Here is a 24,926-nt window from a genome sequence, read left to right as displayed (position 1 = left end):
ATGCTACCATGGTAACTGTTGTTATAAGCAAACTCGATCAGTGGTAGGTGACTCTCCCACTTTCCTGGTCTGTCTAGGACACAAGCTCGTAACATGTCTTCCAACGTCTGGATGGTCCTCTCCGTTTGTCCATCTGTTTGCGGGTGGTATGACGTGCTTAGGCACAATTTCGTCCCGAATGCCTTCTGCAATGCGTTCCAAAACCTCGAGGTGAATCTTGGGTCTCTATCCGAGACTATGGTCGTTGGTACCCCATGTAACCTCACGATCTCTCTGATATATAGCGTGGCTAGTCTTTCCAATGAGTCGGTCGCCTTAACTGGTAGAAAATGGGCAGTCTTTGTAAGCCGGTCCACGATGACCCATATAGCGTCACGCCTTGCTTGAGTACGGGGTAGTCCCATGATGAAATCCATCGATATGTCTTCCCATTTCCACTTCGGGATGCCAAGGGGTTGCAATACCCCTGATGGTTTCTGATGTTCGATTTTTACCTTCTGACAAACCAGGCATTTATTCACGATCGTGGCTAAATCCTTTTTCATCCCTGGCCACCAGAACATCTTCTTCAAATCATGGTACATCTTCGTCATGCCAGGATGAATGGTAAAATCTCCTCTGTGGGCTTCTTCCGCAATCTTGCTTTGAAGGTCTCCTTCCCTTGGGACACAGATTCGACCTTGGTATCTCCATACCTTGTCCTCTCCTTCGGTGAAGCCCTTCAATCTTCCTTCTTTGACAAGGTGCAGGGTTTCTTGAAAGTTGGGATCGGAACTCTGTGCCTTAGTTATTTGTTCTTTGAATTGACTTGCCACTGTTAGGTGGTTCATACGTATGCTTTTTGGAGCGAGGGTGACTTGTAAGTTCATGTCTCTGAAATTCCTTATCAACTCTGCCTCTTTTATCATCAGCCATGATGCCTTGAGTACCTTCCGACTCAGAGCGTCAGCCACCAAGTTAGCCTTTCCTGGGTGGTAATTTAGAACAAAGTCATAATCTTTAAGAAACTCCATCCACCTCCTTTGTCGCATGTTGAGTTCCTTCTGGTCGAACAGGTACTTTAAGCTCTTATGATCGGAGAATACTTGAAACCCTAACTCCGTACAAATGATGCCTCCATGTCTTCAGGGCAAATACTATCGCGGCTAGTTCGAGGTCGTGAGTTGGATAGTTGGCTTCGTGGGTCTTCAGTTGTCTTGATGCATACGCCACTACCTTTTTGCATTGCATTAGTACGCAACCCAATCCTTGTCCTGAGGCGTCACAGTAAACTTCGAAGGCCATGTCGGGGTTAGGTAAGGCTAGTACTGGGGCGGATGTCAAGCGACACTTTAACTCTTGGAAGCTTCTTTCGCAGTCTGGCGTCCAAGCAAACGGGGTATCCTTCATGGTTAAACGGGTTAACGGCAGGGCTAGTTGAGAAAACCCTCTTATGAACCTTCTATAGTAGCCCGCCAATCCTAAAAAAACTCCTTATTTCTGTGACTGACGTCGGCCTTTCCCAGTTTAGTACCGAGTCTATCTTACTGGGATCCACTGATATTCCGTCGCCGGAAACCATGTGTCTAAGAAATTGTACCTCCTTCATCCAAAACTTACACTTGGATAGTTTTGCGTACAACTTTTTCTCTCGAAGGGTTCCCAGTATTACACGCAAGTGCTCCCTGTGTTCTTCTTCTGTCTTGGAGAAAATCAAAATATCATCTATGAATACCACCACGAAACTGTCGAGGTAAGGTCGAAAAATTCTATTCATGTAGTCCATAAAGACGGCGGGGGCATTGGTCAACCCAAAAGACATTACTGTGAACTCGTAGTGTCCGTATCTCGTTCGAAATGCTGTCTTTGGAATGTCTTCCTCTCTTACCCTTATTTGATGATACTTTGATCTCAGGTCGATTTTTGAGAACACTGTTGCACCTTGTAGTTGGTCCATTAAGTCCTCTATTCTTGGGAGGGGATACTTGTTCTTCACCGTGATTTTGTTGAGTTGCCTATAGTCCACGCAGAGACGCATTCTGCCGTCCTTTTTCCTTCACAAACAATACTGGAGCTCCCCAGGGAGAGACGCTTGGTCTGATGCATCCTTTTTGCAGCAGCTCCTCTAGTTGGTTCTTTAGTTCAGTGAGCTCCACTGGAGTCATCCGGTAAGGGGCTCTGGAGATTGGCCCTGTCCCAGGTATCAATTCTATGGAGAACTCAACCTCTCGTGTTGGGGGAAACGAGGGTATATCTTCGGGAAAGACATCTGAAAAGTCGTGTACTACTGGTATCTCACAGAACTCCTGATGGGAGTCTGCTTTTACCGAATTTAGCAAGGCATATTCTTGCCTCGTACTGGTGTCTTCGGAGGATCTTGGAAGGTCACGTGTGTCTCGTATGGATTGAGAAGGGAAGATGGATTTTCTCTTAAAACAATCTAACAAGACTCGGTTTTCGTTGAGCCAGTCCATTCCTAGGATGATGTCTAATCCTACTAAAGGGAGGCACACTAGGTTAGCAAGGTATGATCTACCTGAAATGAGGATGCACACCCTCTGACAGACCTGCTGAGGGCAAAGACTCGTCCTTGACGTTGGGGTGCATCGGCAGAGGGTGGGGGAACTGCTGGACATTCCCTATTTATGGATAACCATAGGAAGAGGCTTCATTAGTCATATCTCCTAGGATCGACTTTGCTCTGATACCAATAATGTAACACCCTAAGTTCTTATACTATCGTGGAGGTTTTTAAAATAAGGTGCCACACTTGATCCAAGAAAAAGAATGACTTAATTGTTACGCGAGGCAGGAGTAAATACGTGTAGAGCGAAAAACGAGTAGCGCTAAAACGTTGGAATTTGAATTAGAGTGAAATAAACATCTTAACCATGAGTACGTTTCAAAATACTTATAGGGAACTAAAACAGGAAAAGAAGCTAACTACGTCCTAAACTAATCTCGTCGAAGAGGCTCCCCTACTTGCATCCTATCCTATCCTTGATCAGGAGTCTTTAGTTATTCACGAATCGAGGTACCAGGGGTCTCCCTCCAACACCCTTTCGTGCAGTGAAGACCTGGTTCCGTTGCGTGGGATGAACCAAAACTCGACGGGGTGCCAAAATGGGGGAGTAGGGCACGTATTCCACCTTTGGGCCTCCACAAGGGTTCAACTTCTCCTCTGGGTCCTCCTCCATGGTGTCTTCCTTCTGGCCAGGGTTGTCGGATTTCTCTTCTTCGGTCTCGGAGTCGGACTCAAGGTGTACCACCTTGGATGACCGCTTCATAGATGTTGAAGCATCCCTATCTAGGAAGGTTATGACGGGCAGCTGGGGTTCTTCTTCCACGAGTTCTCGACCTAAGTAGATAGTTTGGAGCACGGTAGTAGTGGTCGCAACTACCCACGCGTGCTTCGAGGGGTCATACTCAGAAGTTACCCTCGAGGGGGCACTGCGTCGTCTCTATCCGCTGTGCCATGTTCCTCTGGAGATAGTATGGGAAAAGAAAGGGAGTGAGAACCTAACGTCTCAGTAGGAGTGCTATGTAACACCTCCATATCCATCTCCAGCCCACGTGCAGGATTTTAAAAACAAGCGTATAACATGGCATGTAATATGCATCTTCTTTTTTTTTGTAAAACATGTGTGTAAAAGAAAGAGGAAACATATAGGAAAATAGAAGAATAACATCAACATAATCATAATTAAATCTAAGGAAAACATAGAACTCAAGCTTTCATTCGTGCCTTCTTTCTTTCTTAATTTATAACTTATATGGAAGGTATTGAGCTCAAACCGGTATAAGTGGGAGTCCCCTTCCCTTACCGAAGGTTCTTATCCCAAACGTTTTGGCGATCACCTTCCCTTACCGAAGGATCATCTCGATCGATCACCTTCCCTTATCGAAGGATCATATCGATATCTTGTCTTTGGGGGTCACTTTCCCTTACCGAAGGATCATTCCCTCAGTTTAATTTACAACCAAAGGTTATTTAGACATACACAAGAAGGGAGTCATATAAAAAGATATATTATTATATAAAATTGATGGGATAGTCCCCTTCCCTTACCGAAGGTTCTTATCCCAAACGTTTTGGCGATCACCTTCCCTTACCGAAGGATCATCTCGATCGATCACCCTCCCTTACCGAGGGATCATCTCGATATCTTGTCTTTGGGGGTCACCTTCCCTTACCGAAGGATCATCTCGATCGATCACCCTCCTTTACCGAGGGATCATTTCGATATCTTGTCTTTGGGGGTCACCTTCCCTTACCGAAGGATCATTCCCTCAGTTCTTTAACAAGTACGGTTATTTAGGCATATACAAGAATGAATCATGCGAGAGGAGAGGCATATATCATGATAAAATAAGCATGTTTGAATAAGATTTTATACGAAAGTAGGTACTCTCGTCCCTAGAGGGGTATAAAATAAATGTACATTATAAAAAAAAATAGGATATTAATTAGCTGAATAAAACAATTATAAGAAAACATGTACTCTTGACCCTAAGAAGATATTGATGATATAATGTAAAAAGTATAATCTAAGTGCATATAGTAAGAAAGTGAGTATTTGAAATACTTGGATTAGATATTATAAGAATTATGTACCCTTGATCTTTAAAATAAAGGAGCAATAATGATATAAGGGGTCTTTTAGTTGCATATAATAAAATATGGTTCCTTGAACAAGATATAAAAAGGAGCATGTACTCTCAATATTAAAGGAATAATAATAATGTAACGGTATCAAAGGTCATGTAAGGGCACATAGTAAAATTAGGGAATGTTAAATAATTTAATAAAACGTTATAAAGGGGCATGTACTCTCAACATAAAAGGAATAATAATAATGTAACGGTATCAAAGGTCATGTAAGGGCACATAGTAAAATTAGGAAATGTTAAACAATTTAATAAAACGTTATAAAGGGGCATGTACTCTCAACATAAAAGGAATAGTGATTAAAGGGTCATGTAAATGCACATAGAAAAGATATGGGATACATATTAATGGATTCAAGAGGGTATAATTGACAAAATAGATAATCATGCTCAATGTAGATGAGAGATAAGCAAAGAATAATTCATGCCATAAAATACATGAAAGGTGGTAGCCATGCATGGATGGAAGAAAACAAAATAAAGCATACTACATGCCAACATAAGTAAGAAAGGCATAATTCCCTACCTTCTTTTCTAACGCTTCTTTGAGCTTGCCTCTTGTGTTTGCCCACAGAATGTTATTTCTTTGTAGAGAGAGAAGGGAGAGGATAAGTGTTTGAGAGAAGTGATTTTCTACCTATGGGTGCTCCCCTATTTATATACATTTGGGGATGGGGTGGTTGGGATATTTTAAATTTCAAACTGAGGGTGGTTACCAGGTTCCTATCCAAAATTTCAAAATTCTAAACTTATCTCCTAACTGATTTTCAAACTTTAAATTTAATTTTGTTTCTAGAAGGGGCGGTTGTTACAACTCTTATTTTAGTACTCTTATTTTTGTATGTTTATAATAATTATATTTAGAATTTTATTATTTATTTTGTTCAGGCCAATTATAGCAAAAAAAATACCAAAATTAGGCATGAAATTTGACACGGTACTAGAAGCTAAAGACTTCTAACAAAATTATGGTAGAATGATTGGTTTTGATGTTTGATAATTGTATGAAAATAAATGCAAGGTTGATAATTCTGTGAATAGTTTTAGACTTGTTTGTGCAAAGGAAGGCCAACGAAGATCAGATAAATGAGATCATTTAACAAAGCAACATCACGCCGAGACTAGAATAAGTTGCCAAATAAGAATGTCACTCAAGTCTAGTTGAGATATAAAAAAATATGTAATTTGTGACCTTGAGTTAAATCACCATATTTTGCAAATTTTGAAAATTAGTCATATGATGCCATCACAAAGAAAGATTTCAGAAGTACAAGCATTGCAAATAGATTTGGCAGATGAAGTTGATATAAGACCAAAGGAAACACATGAACTAACAAGTTTATAAGCTGGTGGTAAAGATGTTCTTGGATATACCAAACAAGACCAAAAGAACTATCTTCGAAGCAAACAAAAGTGAGACTTGGCCTATGATGAAGCAGGTAGTTTATTAAAGTATTTTCATCGACAACTACTTGATAATCCCTCGTTTTAATATGCTATACAGTTAGATAATAAAGAGAAAATAACAAATATTTTTTGGGCTGATGCAAGAATGGTTATTGATTATGCTATCTTTGGTGATATAATCATATTTGACACTACATACTGCACAAACAAAGAAAATAGACCATTGGATATTTTTTGTGGATTCAATCACTATTGAGAAATAGTAATATTTGGGGCTGCTCTTTTGTATGACGAATCAAAAGAATCTTTTATGTGGTTATTTAAATCATTTTTGGAAGCTCACATGCAAAAAAAAAGCCTAAAACTATTTTCAAATCCTGTTTGATAGAAAAAATGCATGAAACATATCATGAATTATGTGTCTGGCATATTATGCAAAATGCTATTAGATATTTAGGAAATAAATTGAAAGATGGTTCTTTTATCGTGAAAGATTTCAAAACTTGTATGTATAATTCTGAAGATCAGTTTCAATTTTAAGAGGCATGGAATGCATTGCTTCAAAGATACAAAGTGAAAGACAATCCTTGGTTGAAGAGTATTTATAAAGTGAAGAAAAATTGGCTCATTGCTACATTAAGAAGGTATATACTATTGAATGCGAAGTATTCAACTTAGTAAAAGTTTTAATAGTGATTTGAAAGATTTTATACAATCAAGTTTAGACATAATACATTTTCTCAAACAATTTGAGCGAGTTGTTGGTGGTAAGCGATATAAGGAGCTACAAGCTGAATACAATGCAAGACAAAAGTTTTGTGAACTTAAATGATTCACTCGCCATCATTAAAGTATGATGCACAAGTATATACTCCTAGTGCATTTGATTTATTTCAAAATGAGTTTGATTGGAGTTTTGTTGCTTATATTGTTTCTTGTAAAGAGAATAATCAAATGTCTGAATATCAAGTTGCCATTTTATGAAAAAGATGGAGAATACACCGTATCTGGCAATGTGAAAGATATGATAATTACTTATAGTTGTAGAATGTTTGAAACAATGGGATTCTTATGTTGTCATAGTTTAAAAGTTTTAAATGTTTGGGATGTGAAACAAATTCCGGATCAATACATTATGAAGAGATGGACCAGAGAAACAAGAGAGATGATTGTTCATTATTCATATGAAAAAGTTGTTCAAAGTGATACTAGAGTGGATGCTACAACACGGTATAAGAATATAGGTTCTAAAGCAATCAAATTAGCTGCTCGATCATCAGATTTTGAAGTAACATCTAATTTTGTTGAGCAAGTTATAGACGAAGCATATAAGAAGATAGATTCTTTTTGTAGACACAATCAAGATGATGATGTTTTAAATATTTTGAATGCAAAAGAAATCGTTAATAGCTATTCAGATGGAGATGCGTTAGAAAGATTACTTAAAAATATGAAAGGATTGAAAAAAGGAAGGACGAAAAAGCAGAAAAAGACTCAAGAATTGGGTTGAAAAACAATCAAATAAGAGAATGACATTAACAAAGAAGCATTCCACCCAAAATTGTCAGGTTGTAATATTTTTTATTCCTTACTATTATTTTTTTAACATTTTTAAAACTTATTGAAGGTCTTCTATATTATTATTTTTTTAATAGTGTTTATATTGCAGGCTGAAATTTTCACTTCAAATCTTGAAAATCAAGCTGTTTTGCCACTTTATTCATGCCAACACATTACTAATCAATCATGGAATCAAGTTACAGAACCAAATGGAGTCAAGTTACAACACCAAATTTAAATAACTAAATGATAGAATGAAAAGTTATTTATTTGAACTTTGCAATTTTTCTTTTCGAATTTATAATGAATGACTTTAAGGAATTTGAGATGATTGTTTTGTTTATATTTTTTATTATTTGTCTATTCTGATCATAATATAATTTCTTTAACCTTATCATATTTATCGTTCTATATCAATATAATGAGAATGATAAGTATAGGATACTTAAATTAGGATTAACAAGTCACACATTCAAGCTTAAACTACAACATTAGATATGAAACAAGCATCATAAACACATAAAATCACATAAAAATATAAATAAATTAATTTAATTTATATCAATATAAATTTAGTAGAGATCTATTAAACCAGCATCACATCATTAGTTACTCTAAACACCCTTTAATTTGTTCTCAGTTACATTCGTATTTCAAGTATAAACAAAAAAAATTTGAGTACATTTATCTAAAAGAGATTGAGTACATTTATATGAGTATTTTTTTATATTAAAATAAAAAATAAAAAAAATATTTCTTGACCCATTTTAAATTAATTTATTTTGTTTTTTTACCAGACTTTTCAAAAAATGTTAAGGATTTAAAAAAGATGAAAAATCACTAGTGGTCACCATTAATATCTTTCATGATAAAACTTTAAATGTGAGTTACAAGACAAAAATAAAGAAGAATAACAAAGAGAACAACAATATTATGGAAGAACATGATTATAAAACATAAAAAGAGAAAAAAATGTGAAAAATAGAACCGAAAATAATTTTTTTCTTGAAGAAAAAGAAAGAAAAAACAAAATAAAAGAGAAAGAAGATGCAATAAAAAGAAGAAATCATGCGGTCTTGGAAGCTACTGCAGTTGTCGCACGATCTCCAAGAAACCCTATTAAAAAATCTTCTTTTAACTTCTTTTAATGTATTTATTTACTGTTTATTTATTTAAGATTATCAGAACCATTAATATTATCAAGAGTTTAGATTAGGTTACTTTTTCTATAAAATAAATGAACAAAAATCTTTTTTTAAGTGAGAGTGTAAACACAACAAAAAACTATACATTTTATTACAAAATATTATTTTAAATGCAAGGACTCAAGATAAGCTTATATGGAGCTATTCAGTGGATGGAAGCTCTTTGGTCAAATCGTTTATAGAGTCTATGGCATCAAAATTATTGGGTTTTCCAGAATCATATCATTCCTTTAAAAGTATCCGAAGAGGAGCAGTACTATCGAGAGTTGAGATGATAAGTTGGGCAAGCTTAATAACATAAAGAGGCTAGCTTGAGTCAACATCTTAGTCGCAAATGAAGTAACTTGTATTATGTTCAATATGCCACAAAAAAAAAGGAGTATAGCTACTTCAACAATTAGGTGAAAATTACAAATGACAAAACTACTAATAGAGTCATTTGGTATTAATTAATCTTTGAGGTTGTTTTAGATGGTGAGTTATAGCATGCACCTGTCCAATTGAGGAGATTGGTGCACCATGTCCTTTCTGTATTGGTGTCCAGCTTGAGAGAGTGCCATGCGAACATGAGGTACAGTGAGGTGGCATGTGTCAGGTGGAAAGTTCACCGGTGAAGGGAGGGAGGGGTTAATGGGTGGAGTTTCAATTTGGCCTCCATTGGGACTGCTTTGTAAATGGCAAAAAATTATGGGGTGAGACTGAAACCTATTTTTTGGTTGGCTGGTGAAATTGTTTGGTCCAGCTTGGGCCTATATTGTGTTAAAATTTGTGGGCTTACATTTTTTTATTCCAAAAATAAAACAAACTTCAAGGGAACGGCAAAAAAAAATTCTAGGGAGGAATTGAACTTCATAAATCTGACAAAACATTAATAATCATGTGTGACAAAAAAAAAAAGGTTAACAACGAAGCACCTAACTTCGAATGGAGAATAAATGTTTATATATAGGTGCAACTTCAGTATGAAGGATAGGAGAGGGTAGGAGAGATGGAGGAGAATATGCAACGATTCTTGTTCATTGCCGTTACGAAGGGGCACAAGCCCGGGGTATACACCAGTTGGGAGGAGGCGAACCAGCAAGTTCTGGATTATACGTTTCCTGAGTTTCACGGATTCAATATCTTTGAACACGCATGCTCGTGCTTCAAAGCGAGGATGTCGTTGATTTGTGCTGAGAAAGGTCGTAGTGGTGAAACTGGTCGAGTGACGCCGGATGGAGGTGGCGGCAAGAAATTGGCTATCTCTGGCGGAGGCTATCCTTGCCGGCCAATTGTTTCATGTAAGACTTGTGAAACGACATTCGCTTTTTAAAAGTTAGTGTATTTATGAAGCTCTGCTTTGCAGTGATGAAATGTGATTTTATTCGATTTGGAGTTTGGTTAGTGCTGTTTATTCTGGTCATTTTATGTCCGGTTATTAAAATTATTAATTTATGCGATTTTTGTTGTTCGATGACTGTGAAAAAGGGCTTCCTGTAATTCCGACGGAGGAGCTTAACGCAAATTTCGCAGTTGTGAGCAGCATGGAGGAGTGGTTGCTGAAAGTTTCCCTGGAGGCAGAGATCCCTTGCCCCTGTTTTTTCAAGGTGGAACGATTTGTCGGAGAGCAAGGCCCGTTCTTTGGCTTCACGGTTGTTATTCCTGGGCATCCATTTGAGATAGAGCTATTTGTCAATGGTCATTTCTCGATGGTTGAAAAAGCTGCAAGAGAGGATGTTGCTTATGAGATGTTGTGCGTGTTGCTTGATGTAACTGGAAAAGAGATTCGGGATTATAACTACAAAAAGGCGAAGCTTCTTGGCGACTCAAATAACGCGCTTCGAGCCAGGGTAGGTCAACTGGAAGAATCTTACGAGAAGCTGAAGGCCAGTTACGATTCCCTTGTAAGACGCCATGTCGAAGGAGAAAGAGTTTGATGTGTGTGTTCTGAATGTGTCGTTGGTGTTTGGTTATGTTGTATTTGTTCAGTTATTGTTGTATGTCGTTTATTTTTGGTGATTAAACTGCAAAGTAGTATGTAATGTGTTTTAGTTTGTTGTTGAATCAGAAGGCTTAGTAGATAATGTGGGAAAAATTGTGTTAATTAGTGATGATCATGTTATGATTAACGACGTTACCTTATAATACAACGAAGTACGATTCGGGTGGAATCCCGTTTGTATACCCTCAAATTTGTTTTGTCGTTATTGTGCAGTGGTTGTTTTAAATGTTGGCAGAGATATCCCAGCAAAACAGACCTTTCTCCACAAAGGCCCTTACTTTCGAGCGAGCACTCTTGGACCAATGATCCAGAACAAGACTGTCTGGTATGTCAGTCATCTCCAAATGTACCAGCACTGCTACAATGGGATCACACGGTATACCAAGGGACTCCATTCGCAAGCAAGAGCACTTGAAATTGTTACTGTCACCATAGTGACACACTTGCCACTCCCTACGCGCATTAGCTGACCTAGACAAAGTGAATGTATCAGAAGTCTGGCTCCATGTGTGTGTTCGTACCTTCAATGTGCAAGCGCGGAAAAGCATCGGCCTGAAGTTGAAGAAAATTGCCCTTGTGAGCTTCTTTGCAGCTGACCTCTCCAAATCATGAAATGGACTCTGTAGCACTGGTTCCCCAACCATGGATAACAGATCAGAGTGTGCTTCCCTGGACCTCATTTGGGATATGCAACGCATAAACTGCTCAACAAAGTCCCTCAAATTATGACGAGACTGGACAAATTTACCCAGCATTGAGTGCAATCCTTCACACCTTGACATTGTACGAAAACCCCCAAAGAAGTTGCCCCTTATATGTGCAGTTGCCCACATCCTTCTCCTAGAGTAAAGGTCAGAAACCCATTGATTATCAGACAGACCAAGCGCATCCACCATATAATGCCAATGATCTTCAAACTCCCACACCTTATAATCGAACAGCATGCATTTCTTAAATTCAGAAGTAAATCTGGGGTTGCTTAGGTTAGAAGTGGCATTCCTCAGCAGATGCCACGCACACAAACGGTGATAGGCCCCAGGAGACACCGCTTCGATTGCCTTTTTCATCGCTCTATGCCCATCTGTTATCACACACCCAGGTGCTTTACCCTTCATGGCGTCCAGGAACTGTTGCAGCAACCAGGTGTAAGTCTGCTCATTCTCATTTGCAACTAGCGCAGCGGCAAACACAATTGTTTGGTTATGATTCACTCCAGAAAACACAAACCAGTGGACACATATACTTATTCTTCCGATATGTCGCATCAAATGCCATGACATCCCCAAACAAACCATAATCCAGCTGACTGCAATTATCCGACCAAAACAGGTGCACCAAACGACCATCCTTGTCCGCCAAATAACGCACAAACATTCCAGGATTAGCCTGCGTCGTTGATTCCAGGAACTTAAGGCAAGCCGTCGCATCCCCACCAATGAGCCTCCAATACTTCCCTATCTGGTTATACATATCCCTCTTTAGAAACGAAAGGTTTTGGAATCCCCTGGCAGTCTGCACAAAAGATGAATAAATCTGTGGCGTTTTAATCCCAACTCTAGGCATCATGTTCATTTGTTCCAGGGTGGCTGCATCCATTTTCCTATGGCCCGATAGCATGAAAGTCAGTCTATCGTCCAGCAACTTGTGGTTGTGAACGTCTTGAAAGTATGATATTATCCATCTACCACTTTCGAAGTGCACGTGGACGCACATCTCTACCTCACAGCCGCATCTGGTCTCCGCCTTTGGCTCACGTTTCCGTTGCATGCCGTCGTTAACGGACCCCATTCCTCTGAACCCCTACCGAAAACATACAAATTCTTGTTGAGTAACCTCATTCCTCACATTTCGCCAAATCTTATTCTTCCTCACAGCGAAACCATTCATCTTCGCATACAAACTGTAAAACAAGAATGCCACCGATCGATCCAGAAAATGACACATTAAAATCTCCTTTGCAGTTATTTCCTTGAAATTTATACACCCCAGCTCTGCAATGCTGTCCACTGCTCTCTCTTCCCACTTGTCAAAGAAGCTATCCCCGAAATTATCCTCTGCATCCGACTCCACCCCTAATTCCCCATCCTCAAATTCGTCACCGAATTCGTCGCCACCTGGGCCGAAGGCATCGCTTCCATCGCCTCCCTCTTCTTCAGCAGACAACGGCCGGTAACATTCGTCCGCCACGGATTCTTCCTCCATGCAGTCCTGCGCAGAAAATGGCGTTCACGGATTAACATCACATTACATCAGACAGAATACTCTATAACCAAAAATTGCCAAAACTCTACCGTGCTATGTCCCACCAAGTTTGCCAAAACTCTAGGGCGTCGCCGTCACTTGAGCTGTGGAGTTAATGACAGCCCCTCTTCATCTCCTCGCTCTACCAAATGGGCTAAAACTCAGTCAACAGCCCATTCATACAGGGGGGTTCGAATGCAAACATGTATGAATTAAGGGGTCATAACACAATATACAAAACTATATAGCCAATCTTGTAAAATACAAAAAGACCTGCCACCAAAGCAGAAACTTGTGTCAGAGGTGACAGGTGCACCAATCTCCTCATTTGGACCGGTGCAGGCTATAACTCGCCGTTTTAGATATAGTTTTGTTAATTGAGTCTTTTTTTGTTTATAGACAAATTAGGCGCTCCTTGATGGCAAAAAAGAAAGAAACATGAAGAAAAATACATAATTCACGTATTCGTTATGTGAGTTATTTTTGTTGAGTTTGGGTCACCTTAGTTTGACTTAATTGATAAAAACACTTAAATGTGTAACGACCAAGGTTCAGAAAACCGGACCGGTCATCAAACCGCTCTAGTTACTGGTTCACTGGTTTATTGGTCTAACCGGTTCAACCGGTGGTCCAACCGGAAAAACCGTTTTAGAGTAAAATAATAAATAAATTATAAATACACATCCTAAAATATAATTATAGTCTGATACAAATCTTAAAATATCTTCGAAATTAAAAACACTACATAAAATATCATCAACCAAATACATATGATCTTATCAAAATCTAAACTCAAAAGTTAAATAGTAATAAAAGCATATCTAAATGTTAAATCCCAACATCATGGTTTATCAATTATCAAAATCTACAAGAACTTGTTGCAAATCTGCTTCGGTGGGATGATCTTCACCTTCATTCCCACCCTGATCAGCAGAAGAAAGAGATGCAGCATAAAGACCACTACTACCACCGCCACTTGGATAACTGAAATTAGTAAAACATGTATGAAATTAAACAACACAAGACAACACAACACAATGAACATACCCAGAAATTGAACAGTTCACAGATGAAGTTCCAGAAATTGAACAGTTCACTGAGCAAGTTCACAAAGCAAGTTCACAGAAATTGAACAGTTCACAAATGAAGTTAAGCTGCAAAATAGAAGACCAGCCAGCTTAACATTCAGATTTTGACCAAACACAAATTGACCAACAAATAGAAATTGTGCAACAAAGAGGAATTAAGCTGCAAAATAGAGCAGAAATTGAGCAAAGGACCAAACACAGCCACTTACATTGAACAGTTCACAAATGAAATTGACAGAAAATTAGAAGACCATCCAGCTTAACATTCAGATTTTTTATTTCTTATGCTCAGCAGCAAACAGAAATTGAGGTAAGATAAGGAAAATGTCAAAGCAGCATATACATATACCTAAAAATGAGGTAAGATCCTAATCTCCTTTCATCCCATTTTCTCAACTACAGAGACAGAAACATAGTTCAGAATGGAAAAACACACCTGATCAAATCTCTCTCTTCGTCTTTTAGATGACCGGTAAAATTGTGACTCCACTTCACGCCGATATGCCTGCACAGCAGCTCGAAGTGCTGGTCAGGGCAGTCAGCAGTTCAGCACAGGACCCACAAGAAATCAAGGAACAAAATTAGGATTGTTAAAAAGGATATCACTAGTTATAAACTTATAATACATTTATTTGTCTTCACAAAATGAAGGTATCGTATATCCAGTATTTTGCATTTTCAATATATAAACATTTTACATGAAAGGTTTGCTTAGATTTTGCTTAGTAAATGAAAGCATTGAGAGAAGGGGAGTGTGTGTAATTAGCAACTTAGCACACTGCAAATACAGAAAGGAAGGTTTAGAAATCCTTTCAACTCTTCCTAGCCCATTTTCATTATAGTACTTTTCCTTTTTGTGTACATTACATACAAGCAACATGAAAGCAAAAATAAAGGAGAAATTGAGCAGAGGACCAAACACAGCCACGTACATTTCAGATTATTAATTTCTGATGCTAATTGCTAACCAACAAACAGCCAAACAGAAATTGATCATATTCATATTTCTTATGCTAATTGCTAACCAACAAACAGCCAAACAAAAATAGATGAGCACTGAAATTCACAAATGAAGTTCACAGAAAATTAAGCCTAGGTCTAAGTTCAGTTCACATTGAGGACAAAGAGAAACAGAACATGAGCAGAGGTCTAAGTTCAATTCAGTTCACAGAAAATTAAGCCGAGGTCTAAGTGCACAGAAATTGAACAGTTCACATCCATGGAAGAACATGAGCAGAGGCGAAGGACAAAGAGAAATGAGCAGAGGACGAGTCACTCACCTGGGGTCGATGGAGGCTACCGGTGTTGACTGTTGAGGACCGCCGATGAGAGGCTACTGCGTGCTGGTGTTGAGACTTGAGAAGATGAAGACGATGGAGCTGAGGATGGCGACACCACGGGCGTGAAGGATGGCGACACCACGGGCGCGAAGGGTGGCGACAGGGGGCTATGGTTCAGGCAGCGCGGCTAGGGTTCTCCTCCATTGATGATTCAGATGATGATTGATGAATGAATGGGGTCGGGGCTCGGGGGAAGGAAGGGGGGGTGCTCCACGGGCGGGTCGGGTCGGGTGTATTTTTTTATTTTTTCTAAAACGTTAAACGACGCCGTTTTAGCGTAACCGGCCGGTCACCGGTTCGGTCCAACCGGCCGGTTTTTGACCGGTTCGCCGGTTCTTGACCGGTTATTCTCCCAGCGGTTTTCATATAAGGACCGGACCGTTTGAAGCGCCGGTTCGCGGTTAAACCGGTCGAACCGGCCGGTCCGGTCCGGTTTTCAGAACCTTGGTAACGACTAGCGAGACCATTTTAAATATATGAGAAAAAAAGATTTGAGACGTAATATCTAAAAATAATTATTACAATTAATTTATAGATAATGACAGATTAAAAGATGAATGATGATAGATACCTAATTACACAAAATTCATTACCTTATCCAAATATAATTACAATATTTTTTTTAGTTGAAGTATGCTCTTAGTTAATGAATTTCCAACCAAGAAGGAATTTCTAAAATTAGAATTTCAAACATAGATTTTTCATTTTTTAAGTTGAAATCTATTAAGAAATAAAAGATAAAAAGAAGATAAAAATTCAAACTGAATATATTACAATTGAAATAAAATAAAAGGGATAGATTGAAAATGAATACAAAGAGTATCACTCTAATTTCTATCTAATTTTTAGACTAACAAGAAAGGGACTCCTCAACCTAACTTGTCCACGTCATAATTTGGGAATTGAATTGAAATGACTTCTCAACCTTCTATCCATTTTTGCGATACAACAAGAGAGGGACTCTCTCAACCTCACTTGTCCATACTATGGTTTCATTACGAAACCAAAAAGTGCTTTGGTACCTCTAATCACTCAATACTGCGATTACAATAATTAGAGAGGCATTTATAACCTCTTATTAGATTAAAATAAAGAAAATCCTAAAGCACACAAACATAAAGCTTAATCTAGTAACTAAATAAATAGTTGGTTTCCCAAGTGACCGGAGGGTTATTAGAATTGCTCTTAACCATAAGGTCCTTGGATCAAAACTGAAAGAAGCAAAAAAAAAAAAAGTACCTAAATAAATAAAAATTAAAATATATCAAAATAAACTAATAACTTATAAATAATATTTGATCTCTTCATATTACGAACATTTGAAACATGTATTATTTTCTTGCTCTTTACAAAAAATTCGTCCTCGAATCTTGTAGTTGAAAAAATAGTATATGAAAAGGAATAAATATAAAGAAGATAATTTCTTTTTTTTCCCTTTGTTTTTTTGCACTGTATGCTTTTTTATTTTTTTAAATATAAAATTAACAACAACAAGATATTAATGAAATACAAATAAGAAAGATAAGAATATAAAGGACGTGAAAGACACTGAAATTTTTTTTATATATAAGAAAAATAGACATAGATTAATAAGAATTAATCTAATACCTGAGCTCTGGTACTGAATGATAAGAAATAAAAGATACAGGAAGATAAGAATTCAAATTGAATAAAAAGATATATCAAAATTGAAATAGAAATAAAAGGGATAAATTGAAATTGAATCCAAAGAGTATCACTCTATTTCTTATCCAATTTCTTGACGCAACAAGAAAGAAACTCCTCAATTTAACTTGTCAACGCCGGGAATTGAATCGAATGAACTCTTCAACCTTCTACTCAATTTCTCGATACAACAAAAGAGGGACTCACTCAACCTCACTTGTCCACACCATGGTTTCATCACGAAACCAAAAAGTGCTTTGGCACCTCTAATCACTCAATACTACAACTACAATAGCTAAAGAGATATTTATAACCTCTTATTAGGTTAAAACAAAAAAAAAAAATCTTAAAGCCCACAAACATAAAACCCAATGTAGTAACTAAATAAATAAAAATTAAATATATCAAAATAAACTAATAACTTTTAAATAATATTTCATCTCTTCATATCACGAACATTTGAAGCACGTAGTCCTATCTTGTAGGATAAGCATGCATCCACGTGTTGTTTTTGTAAAATAATCTCATCATTCCAAGTGTGCAGAGTTTGTGTCAGCATAGGCATACATTTTCCTCAACAAATTAACAAATGAAAAACTTATTGTTGTTCCTTTTTCTAACCTTCATCAGTTCATCCATCTCTACAATTTGTTTCTTACTTTATGAACCAATAGAGTGCAGCACTTCAAATGCTTCAGACCATTTTGAATTTGTTCCTGGAAAGGCAGTATATGGAAACATAATATAATAATTTAAAATCATATTTAATTAACTAAAATGCTCAGACTAGTCAGAATGCACTGCATTTTGATGTATCTTGGTAGTGCTATTTTGCTTCATAATTTTGCAGGTCAGAGGCAAGAGTTTGCTACATACATGACTATATATAAAGCTGAATAATATTTTAGAAATGTTCTAATATGTGTTAAATAGATATATCTTCAGACTTCAAAAGGCTATCTTCAAGCTGAAGGACTAAAAACTTAGATGATGATGATGATGTCTGTATTCCTTCAAAAGGCTATTTACAATTTCCTTTTAAAATTTCCTCATCAAATTAACAACATAGGTTTCCTTCTTATTTCGCAAAGTGTCCGGAAAATGCTTTTGGCTGCTTCCATGTGCTGCAGTCCCATTTGCCTCATTTCTTTCTTCTCAAATTGTCATGTTCCTTCAACATTTAGAATGAAAACGTTTAACGTTTAATATAATAATCTTTTGTTATCTTCAATATGTGTGTGTGTGTGTGTGTGTGTGTGTGTGCAGTCACAATGGAATGTACACAATTTGGATTTATCATGGAGCTTGAACCACTTCAAGAACATGCTGCATTTGCAAATTTACAGTCAACATGTCATGTCTTAAAATCCTTCAGCATTATTCTCCTTGCTTGTCCAAATTACTCTGCTCCTTCATTTCCAACTTGGATGATAAAGTGAAAACTCTTCTAAGAACCTATTTATGTAAACTTGGGCTGAATTTCATTTGGATTATCAAATTGATATAAGTGCTTAGCCAATAACCAGCAGATTTCAGCGACTTTTACATCCCTGAACGCAACAAAACAAAACCTCGGGCACATAGTTATCTCTTTGCTTCCTATGAAAAAACCATAAAAAGAAGGCATACCATGCGTACAAGCAATGATATAGGACCCCAGCAGTAAGAACATACCTATAATAGTCGAGTTTGATGCTCCATTTGTGAGTTCAGCAATAAATCAAGCCCATGGTTGAACTGGGAAATTCAAGTTACTCTGGTTGAATATAAGGATAGGTTCGATGAAATCCAAGAGTACTGTAACATCAACAAATAACTCTGGCAATAAGTATAGTGTGACTTTCAGTAAGGTAACAAATAACACCTCATTTTATCAACAAAGTAGTGTCTAAACTAATCATCACAATTCAGTTGCATTCTCAGGCCTTAAAAATTACAAATTAGAGAACAAAAAAATATATTTGGACAACATGCAATAAATTTAGGAGAGACTGAAACACATTACCTGTTGAAGATGATGGACAGAAAAAAGCAATTGTACTTTCTTGAGTCATGAAATCCAAAGTCCGTCATCATTGATGTTGCGGACGTGGGACATTTTGGACAAAATCAGCGGATCCTTCATCTGCCAGCATTTCTTCAGCAAAGAATCTCCATATAATTTGAGAATTGACAGAGAGGCAGGAAAGCTTTTCCCTGCGACATCCTGCAGGTTGGGACAATGATCTATCCATAGCTCCTGGAGATGGTAAAGTCCCTTGCAGTCTAAGATTTCTAGACTTGGAAAGCATCGCAAATAGAGAGTCTCAAGGGAGGACGGCAGGCAACCGTCCATGGGGAAGGAATTGATGTTATCATAAGGATGTTCAATGTCAAGATGTGTAAGACAGTGATCACGCAAGTCCATGGATGCTAGGTACGTGACCAGCTTCTTGCAACTTTGGATGTCAAGCATTTTCAGGTTTGGTGGCAAACCCCCTTCAGGAAATGACTCAATTTCTGAGCAATCGCTTAGGAAGAGATCCTCTAGATGGGGTGCAACCATCTTGAAAGACACAAGACTAGGACAGCTCTTGATGCTTAAAGAGCGGAGACTTGAAGTTGAAGCAGCAGTAGGATATGATTCCTCCAGAGACCTCATATTTTTACAGGATGAAATTGTGAGTGCAGTGAGATTCGGAAAGCTTCCCAAAGGGAAGGACACGAGTGAAAAACAACTGTCGAATATTGATACCGACTGTAATGACTCATGCGGCTTCTGCGACATTGGGAACTCTAGATATGGGCAACCGAGAATTTCCAAGTTTTGCAATGAAGAAGGCAAACATGCTCCAGGAAATGATATGGATGAATAACATCTTGAGATTCTTAAAGATTGTAGACAGTTTAGTTGTTTGCGAGCAATGGCCTCAAAGACGGCCTCCACTTGGTGGGGTCCTTCAACAGATAACTTGAGCATTGCATCTGCTCTTGGGAGAGTAAAGGCAAGTTGAGCACATTGGCTAATGCGAAGGCTTTTCAAAGCAGGTAGTTGGCTGGGTAAATCTCCCCTTAACAAAGGACAATTTCGCATTGTAAGCACCCTAAGCCGAGGAAAAGCATCCAACTCAAACTCAGATGAAACTGAAAGCCACTCCTCCCAGCAATACATATCAGAAAAACACAGAGTTTCAAGCATTGGAAAGGGTGTCCCACAAGAAGAAGATTCAACATGTTTGTTAAACTCGGCACCCACGCGCGTTAATTTGTTAAACTCGCTGAGCTGCAAGTGCTTCAAAGAGGGTAGCTGTCCAAGTGAAGGAATCTCAATACAATTGCTGCAGCATTTCAAGTAGATTTTGGTCATATTTCTGAAGGAAGAATGTCCTAACCAATTTGGAAATGTTTGACCCATGTACTCATTGATTGATAGCTCTCTCAAGTTTGTGTGAGGCCTTAGATTGTTGATTATATCTTGAGAATCAGCCGTATGGTTGTCCGATGACCAAGTCAAATATAGACTCCTAATGTTCTTCTTCTCAGCCATTCTTGCCTCCAAAGCTTGATCACCATCAATGACATTCTCTAATTGGCAAATGTGAAGCGTCTCGTGAATATTTGCAAGAGCTCCCAATTCTTTAATTCCATTATTCTCTGCATGCTTGCCGACAACAAAGTCACTTAAAAACTGCAAATCCCTCATTTTGCTTATTCCTTTTGGCATCTCTTCAAGACCAGCTCCTTCAATATCAAGATGACGTAAATTTACAAGATCTTGCATATTGTTGGGTAGCTTCATTAGCCAACGACATTTCTTCAACTTCAATGTTTGGAGATTGTACAAATTACACAATTCCTCAGGCAATGTCTGTATACATGTATACGAGAGATCCAAATAACGCAGATGAATCAATTCACCTATTGAATTGGGTAATGAATAAAGAGGAAATGTATTAAATGACAAAATTCTTAAGCACTTCAACTGTGATGAAAAGATATGAGGAGCATTTTCCATATTGAAAGGATGATCATCATCATCCAAATTTATTTCAAGAAATGTCCTCACGTCTTTTACCCTACCACAAGCTGCAACAAGTTGCGAAAAGGGATAGTTTCCTCTTGAGTTATGCAATAAATGGCGAGTTTTATTGCTGATCCTGTTATTTTCCTCAAATTTTTCAGCTCTAAAATAGAATTCTCCAGCATAAATTGTTGCCAAATCATGCATGATATCATGAATCACATAGAAGCTGTTATCAGTACTAGAGGACTGAAAAAAGGACCTTGCAACCAATTGATCGAAATATTCACAACCAAGTTCTTCCAAAGACTTTTTTCCTTTTGGCTGTAAAAGTTCCTCTGCCATCCATAGCAAGACCAGCTCACCTTTATCAAATTCATAATCTTTTGGAAACAAAGAACAATAAACAAAGCATCACTTTAGATTTGAAGGAAGATAATGATAGCTAATTCTTAATGCAGGAATAATCTCGTCATTCTGATCTTCAAAAACTTCCCATAGTTCTCTTTTCAATACACTATCCCAATCCCTTCCATCATAATTTATTGTACGTAATAAGGAACCAAGGGCCTCTACTGCCAAAGGTAGCCCTTTGCACTTTTTGACAAGTTCTCGACCAACCGATTCTAGAGTTGAATACTCCTTCGATGCAGTAGAAAGAAATACACGTTTCACAAAAAATGACCAACAATCTTTCTCTGACAATAAACCAAGCTTATATGCTGAAATAGTTTTCACTACATCGGCAACATTATCATTTCGAGTTGTTACAAGAACCTTGCTTCCCTTTTTCCCATATTGAAAAGGTTTTTGAAGACTTTTCCAGCTTCTGGAATTATCAATCCACACATCATCCAAAACAATTAAGAATTTCTTCCCCATTAACTTATCCTTCAATCCAGTTTGAAGTAAACTTAAATCATCCTCGTTACAAGAACTAGCACCTGCAGCTTTTATTAAGGTTTTTGTAACATTAACAATGTCGAATTGGTCGGAAACACACACCCATGCTCTAATGTCAAATTCCCCCTCCACTCTGGCATCATTGTAAACCAGCTGAGCCAAGGTAGTTTTTCCAACTCCTCCCATACCAACAATGGGGATAACAGATATGTTAGCATCACAAGTATCATCTAACAACAATTCTATTATGGCTTTCTTGTCATTATCCCTTCCATATATCTCAGAAGTTTCAACCAGAGATGATTGAATTCTCCATGACATGTCCTCCTCATCTTTGACAAACTCTTGTTTTAGACCAAGATCATCTTTCTCTTCAACAAGAGACTCCAATTTATGAACTATGTCTTGCATGCTATTTACTATCCCCATCTCAGCATCATCACTATCTTCTAAGATTGAATCAACATAGTGAGTCCAGGAAGAAGAGTTACCTGGATCCGTTTGAATGGGAGTGGCAATAGCAGCTTTAGTGGAGAGTTCATCAAGCAAGTCATCAGCCATATAGAGAGAATCTTGGAGGTCAACAAGCCATTTCTTAACTTCTTGGTCTTTGATCTGCTTCTGCTCAGCATTATCAAGCACACATCGAACGGCACGGAGACTTGCCTTCATCCTTTGAAGCAACTTCTGGTCAGCTAGCTTGCTTGCTATTGGGGTTGAGTTGACCGAAGACAGCCTGTTCAAAACGGCATCAACAAAGGAAGAGAGGTATGCTCCACCCTCAAATTTTGCAGCCATGATTCAGTCTCAAGTTCAGCAGATGATGAGATCTAAGAGAAGAAGGGTAGGCACTAGGCAGGTAGCTACAGTGTATGCACTCGCACACAATCAAAATTAATATATATATATATATAAAAGAATATTTTAATTATTTTTTCTAATAAAAATATTGTAGTCAATTTTTATAAAAAAATATTGATTTTAACTGGTTCAAAATTTAATTTATTAGTTTTTGAGTTAAATTAATTTGTTCGATTTAATTTTAATTAAAATAACATATTTTAATTGGTTATATATGTTAAATTTTAATGATTAAAAATATCTTTTAAAAAAATATTTTTGACATCTTTATCTGAGTAACTCTCTACGATAAGACAAAAATTTTAATTATTTTCTGATTATATATTAATATTATAACATAGATTTTATAATATTCAATTCTGCTATATGAATTCTGCTATATGCCAACGAACTATAGTTCAAATGACATAATAATGATGATGATTTTTAGTATGCATTTTAATACTAATTGTAAGTAAATAATTTTTTATTTTAAAATATTTATCCAAAAAAAATTCAGAATAATTGTCGATCTATTTCTAACGTCAATTTGTCATTAATTATTTATTTTAATAATAACTATTCTAAGAACAAAATTTTAATTAGGGGATGTATTATTATGTATATGAGTCCAGTAAAATTGGATGTATTTATCTCGTTACTTGACTTTTAAATATTTAATGGGTCTATTTGTTAGATTTTTATTTAATCTTAAATTTAGTTAGACGTTATTACTTTTGAATCACAATAAAATCAAATCTAAATTAGATGAAAAAAATAGATAAAAATTAATTATTAAATTATTTTAAATTTAAAAAATTCGTTATATAATTAAAACTCAAACATTAACATATCTTAAGTTACGGTAACAAATTTAACTTACAAATTACAAGTTCATAAATAAATATTAAACTAAATCTTTAAAGATTTTAGAGTACAGATTTAGGAACAATAAATGATTGATTTTTTTAATTGAATATACAATCTTAATTTAATTTATTTTATTATATTATTATAGAACTAGAAAAATTAAAAGATAAACAATAACTTAATATGTTCATATAGTATGTGCCATATTATTAATCTTAGGGGTAAGTGTGTAACACAACTCAAACTCTATTGACCGATAAAGTGGTAGGTAAAAGAAACAATCGTTGCATTTAAAAATTTAAAAAGAATAAAAGAAGAATGTCTGAATCAAAGAGCTTTTTATGGTGGTGAAAGTATTTCAAGACCTTAAAAGATTTGAGTATAAAAAAAAAATTAGAAAAAATTAGGAAATTAATTTATAGATATGCTATTTTTATAAGAGTCCAAAATTTGAAAATAATACCATACAAAAAATCTTATTTATTATTATATCGATATATCTTATTATTATTTATCTATTTTTTAGTTATATTATTATTATTATTATTATTATTATTATTATTATTATTATTATTATTATTATTATTATCTTCAGGGCTTACCTAAAACCGGATGATTAGGCTTGAATGAGAGGCCCAAACGTTCAAGGAAGGTGGTCTACGACTTGTCCTACGTCAGGGAGCCGCCGTCCGAGTTGTGTGTGAGAAGGTGGGGGGTGGTACTTACAAAACACTTCGATGCCTAACTCAGCAAAGGGTTAAGCATATTTAAGTGTATTGAAACTTAAATTTACCTGAGTGTATTTATAGGAGGTGAACCAATAACCACCGTTGAAGTAGTTCAACTTCTGATGATGGATAACTATCCATTTATCTTAGGGTTGTTGAGGTCTCTCTTCTAAAAGTGGGAGAGAGATTCACGGAGGCAGTTATTCACTTAGATGTGCTTACGTCGTGCCCGACTTCTTGAAGGAGGTCGAATAAGCGGTGAAGGCCAATCTGTGTGGATTGGGCCTTTTAACTTGAGTTGGGCCCGGCTTTGTGTTTTAGGCCAGGGTATGAACAGTGCCCCTACTCGAATCCTATCTCTTTAATGCGAGTTGGGTTCGAGTATTGTTTGAACTCGGAGATACTTAGGTTGAAGTGTTCCTTTTTAAGTCGGAAAACCGACGTGGTTTTG

General features: G+C 36.9%; 2 protein-coding genes and 2 pseudogenes across 8 annotated transcripts; 2 read left to right on the top strand and 2 right to left on the bottom strand.

Moving 5' to 3' along the window:
* The first annotated feature begins 3,581 nt into the window (after positions 1 to 3,581).
* Positions 3,582 to 7,564, top strand: LOC148573319 (protein FAR1-RELATED SEQUENCE 5-like; annotated as a pseudogene).
* A 2,243-nt stretch (positions 7,565 to 9,807) lies between these two features.
* LOC148573318 (uncharacterized) lies at positions 9,808 to 10,735 on the top strand. The gene is made up of 2 exons (XM_088505731.1): positions 9,808 to 10,099; positions 10,287 to 10,735. Exons 1-2 carry the CDS (start codon positions 9,808 to 9,810, stop codon positions 10,733 to 10,735), a joined length of 741 nt encoding a protein of 246 aa, XP_088361857.1.
* A 286-nt stretch (positions 10,736 to 11,021) lies between these two features.
* Positions 11,022 to 13,002, bottom strand: LOC107627027 (protein FAR1-RELATED SEQUENCE 5-like; annotated as a pseudogene).
* Positions 13,003 to 17,145: 4,143 nt separating this feature from the next.
* On the bottom strand, positions 17,146 to 22,923 carry LOC107625115 (putative disease resistance RPP13-like protein 1). Of its 7 annotated transcripts, XR_015905365.1 has the most exons (4): positions 22,529 to 22,923; positions 19,140 to 20,981; positions 18,805 to 18,931; positions 17,922 to 18,359 (listed from the first exon to the last, which is right to left on the bottom strand). XR_015905365.1 is itself a non-coding variant. In XM_088505795.1 (3 exons), the coding sequence occupies exons 1-2, from the start codon at positions 22,667 to 22,669 to the stop codon at positions 19,185 to 19,187; spliced, it is 1,938 nt and encodes a 645-aa protein (XP_088361921.1). In that variant the 5' UTR covers positions 22,670 to 22,923; the 3' UTR covers positions 17,922 to 18,931; positions 19,140 to 19,184. The 7 variants fall into 7 exon arrangements, 2 of the variants coding, with proteins under 2 accessions (XP_088361921.1, XP_016183179.1); XR_001617082.3 differs by lacking the exon at positions 17,922 to 18,359 and adding an exon at positions 17,146 to 17,850 and having other exon boundaries at positions 18,809 to 18,931; positions 19,140 to 22,902; XR_015905364.1 differs by having other exon boundaries at positions 19,140 to 22,902.
* Positions 22,924 to 24,926: the final 2,003 nt, after the last annotated feature.

Source organism: Arachis ipaensis, chromosome B2 (genome assembly GCF_059453495.1).
Source record: "Arachis ipaensis isolate K30076 ecotype BB chromosome B2, ASM5945349v1, whole genome shotgun sequence".
Lineage (NCBI taxonomy): Eukaryota > Viridiplantae > Streptophyta > Magnoliopsida > Fabales > Fabaceae > Arachis > Arachis ipaensis.
The sequence above is the reverse complement of the archived record's forward strand: the minus strand, read 5'-3'. Positions and strand labels throughout refer to the sequence as shown.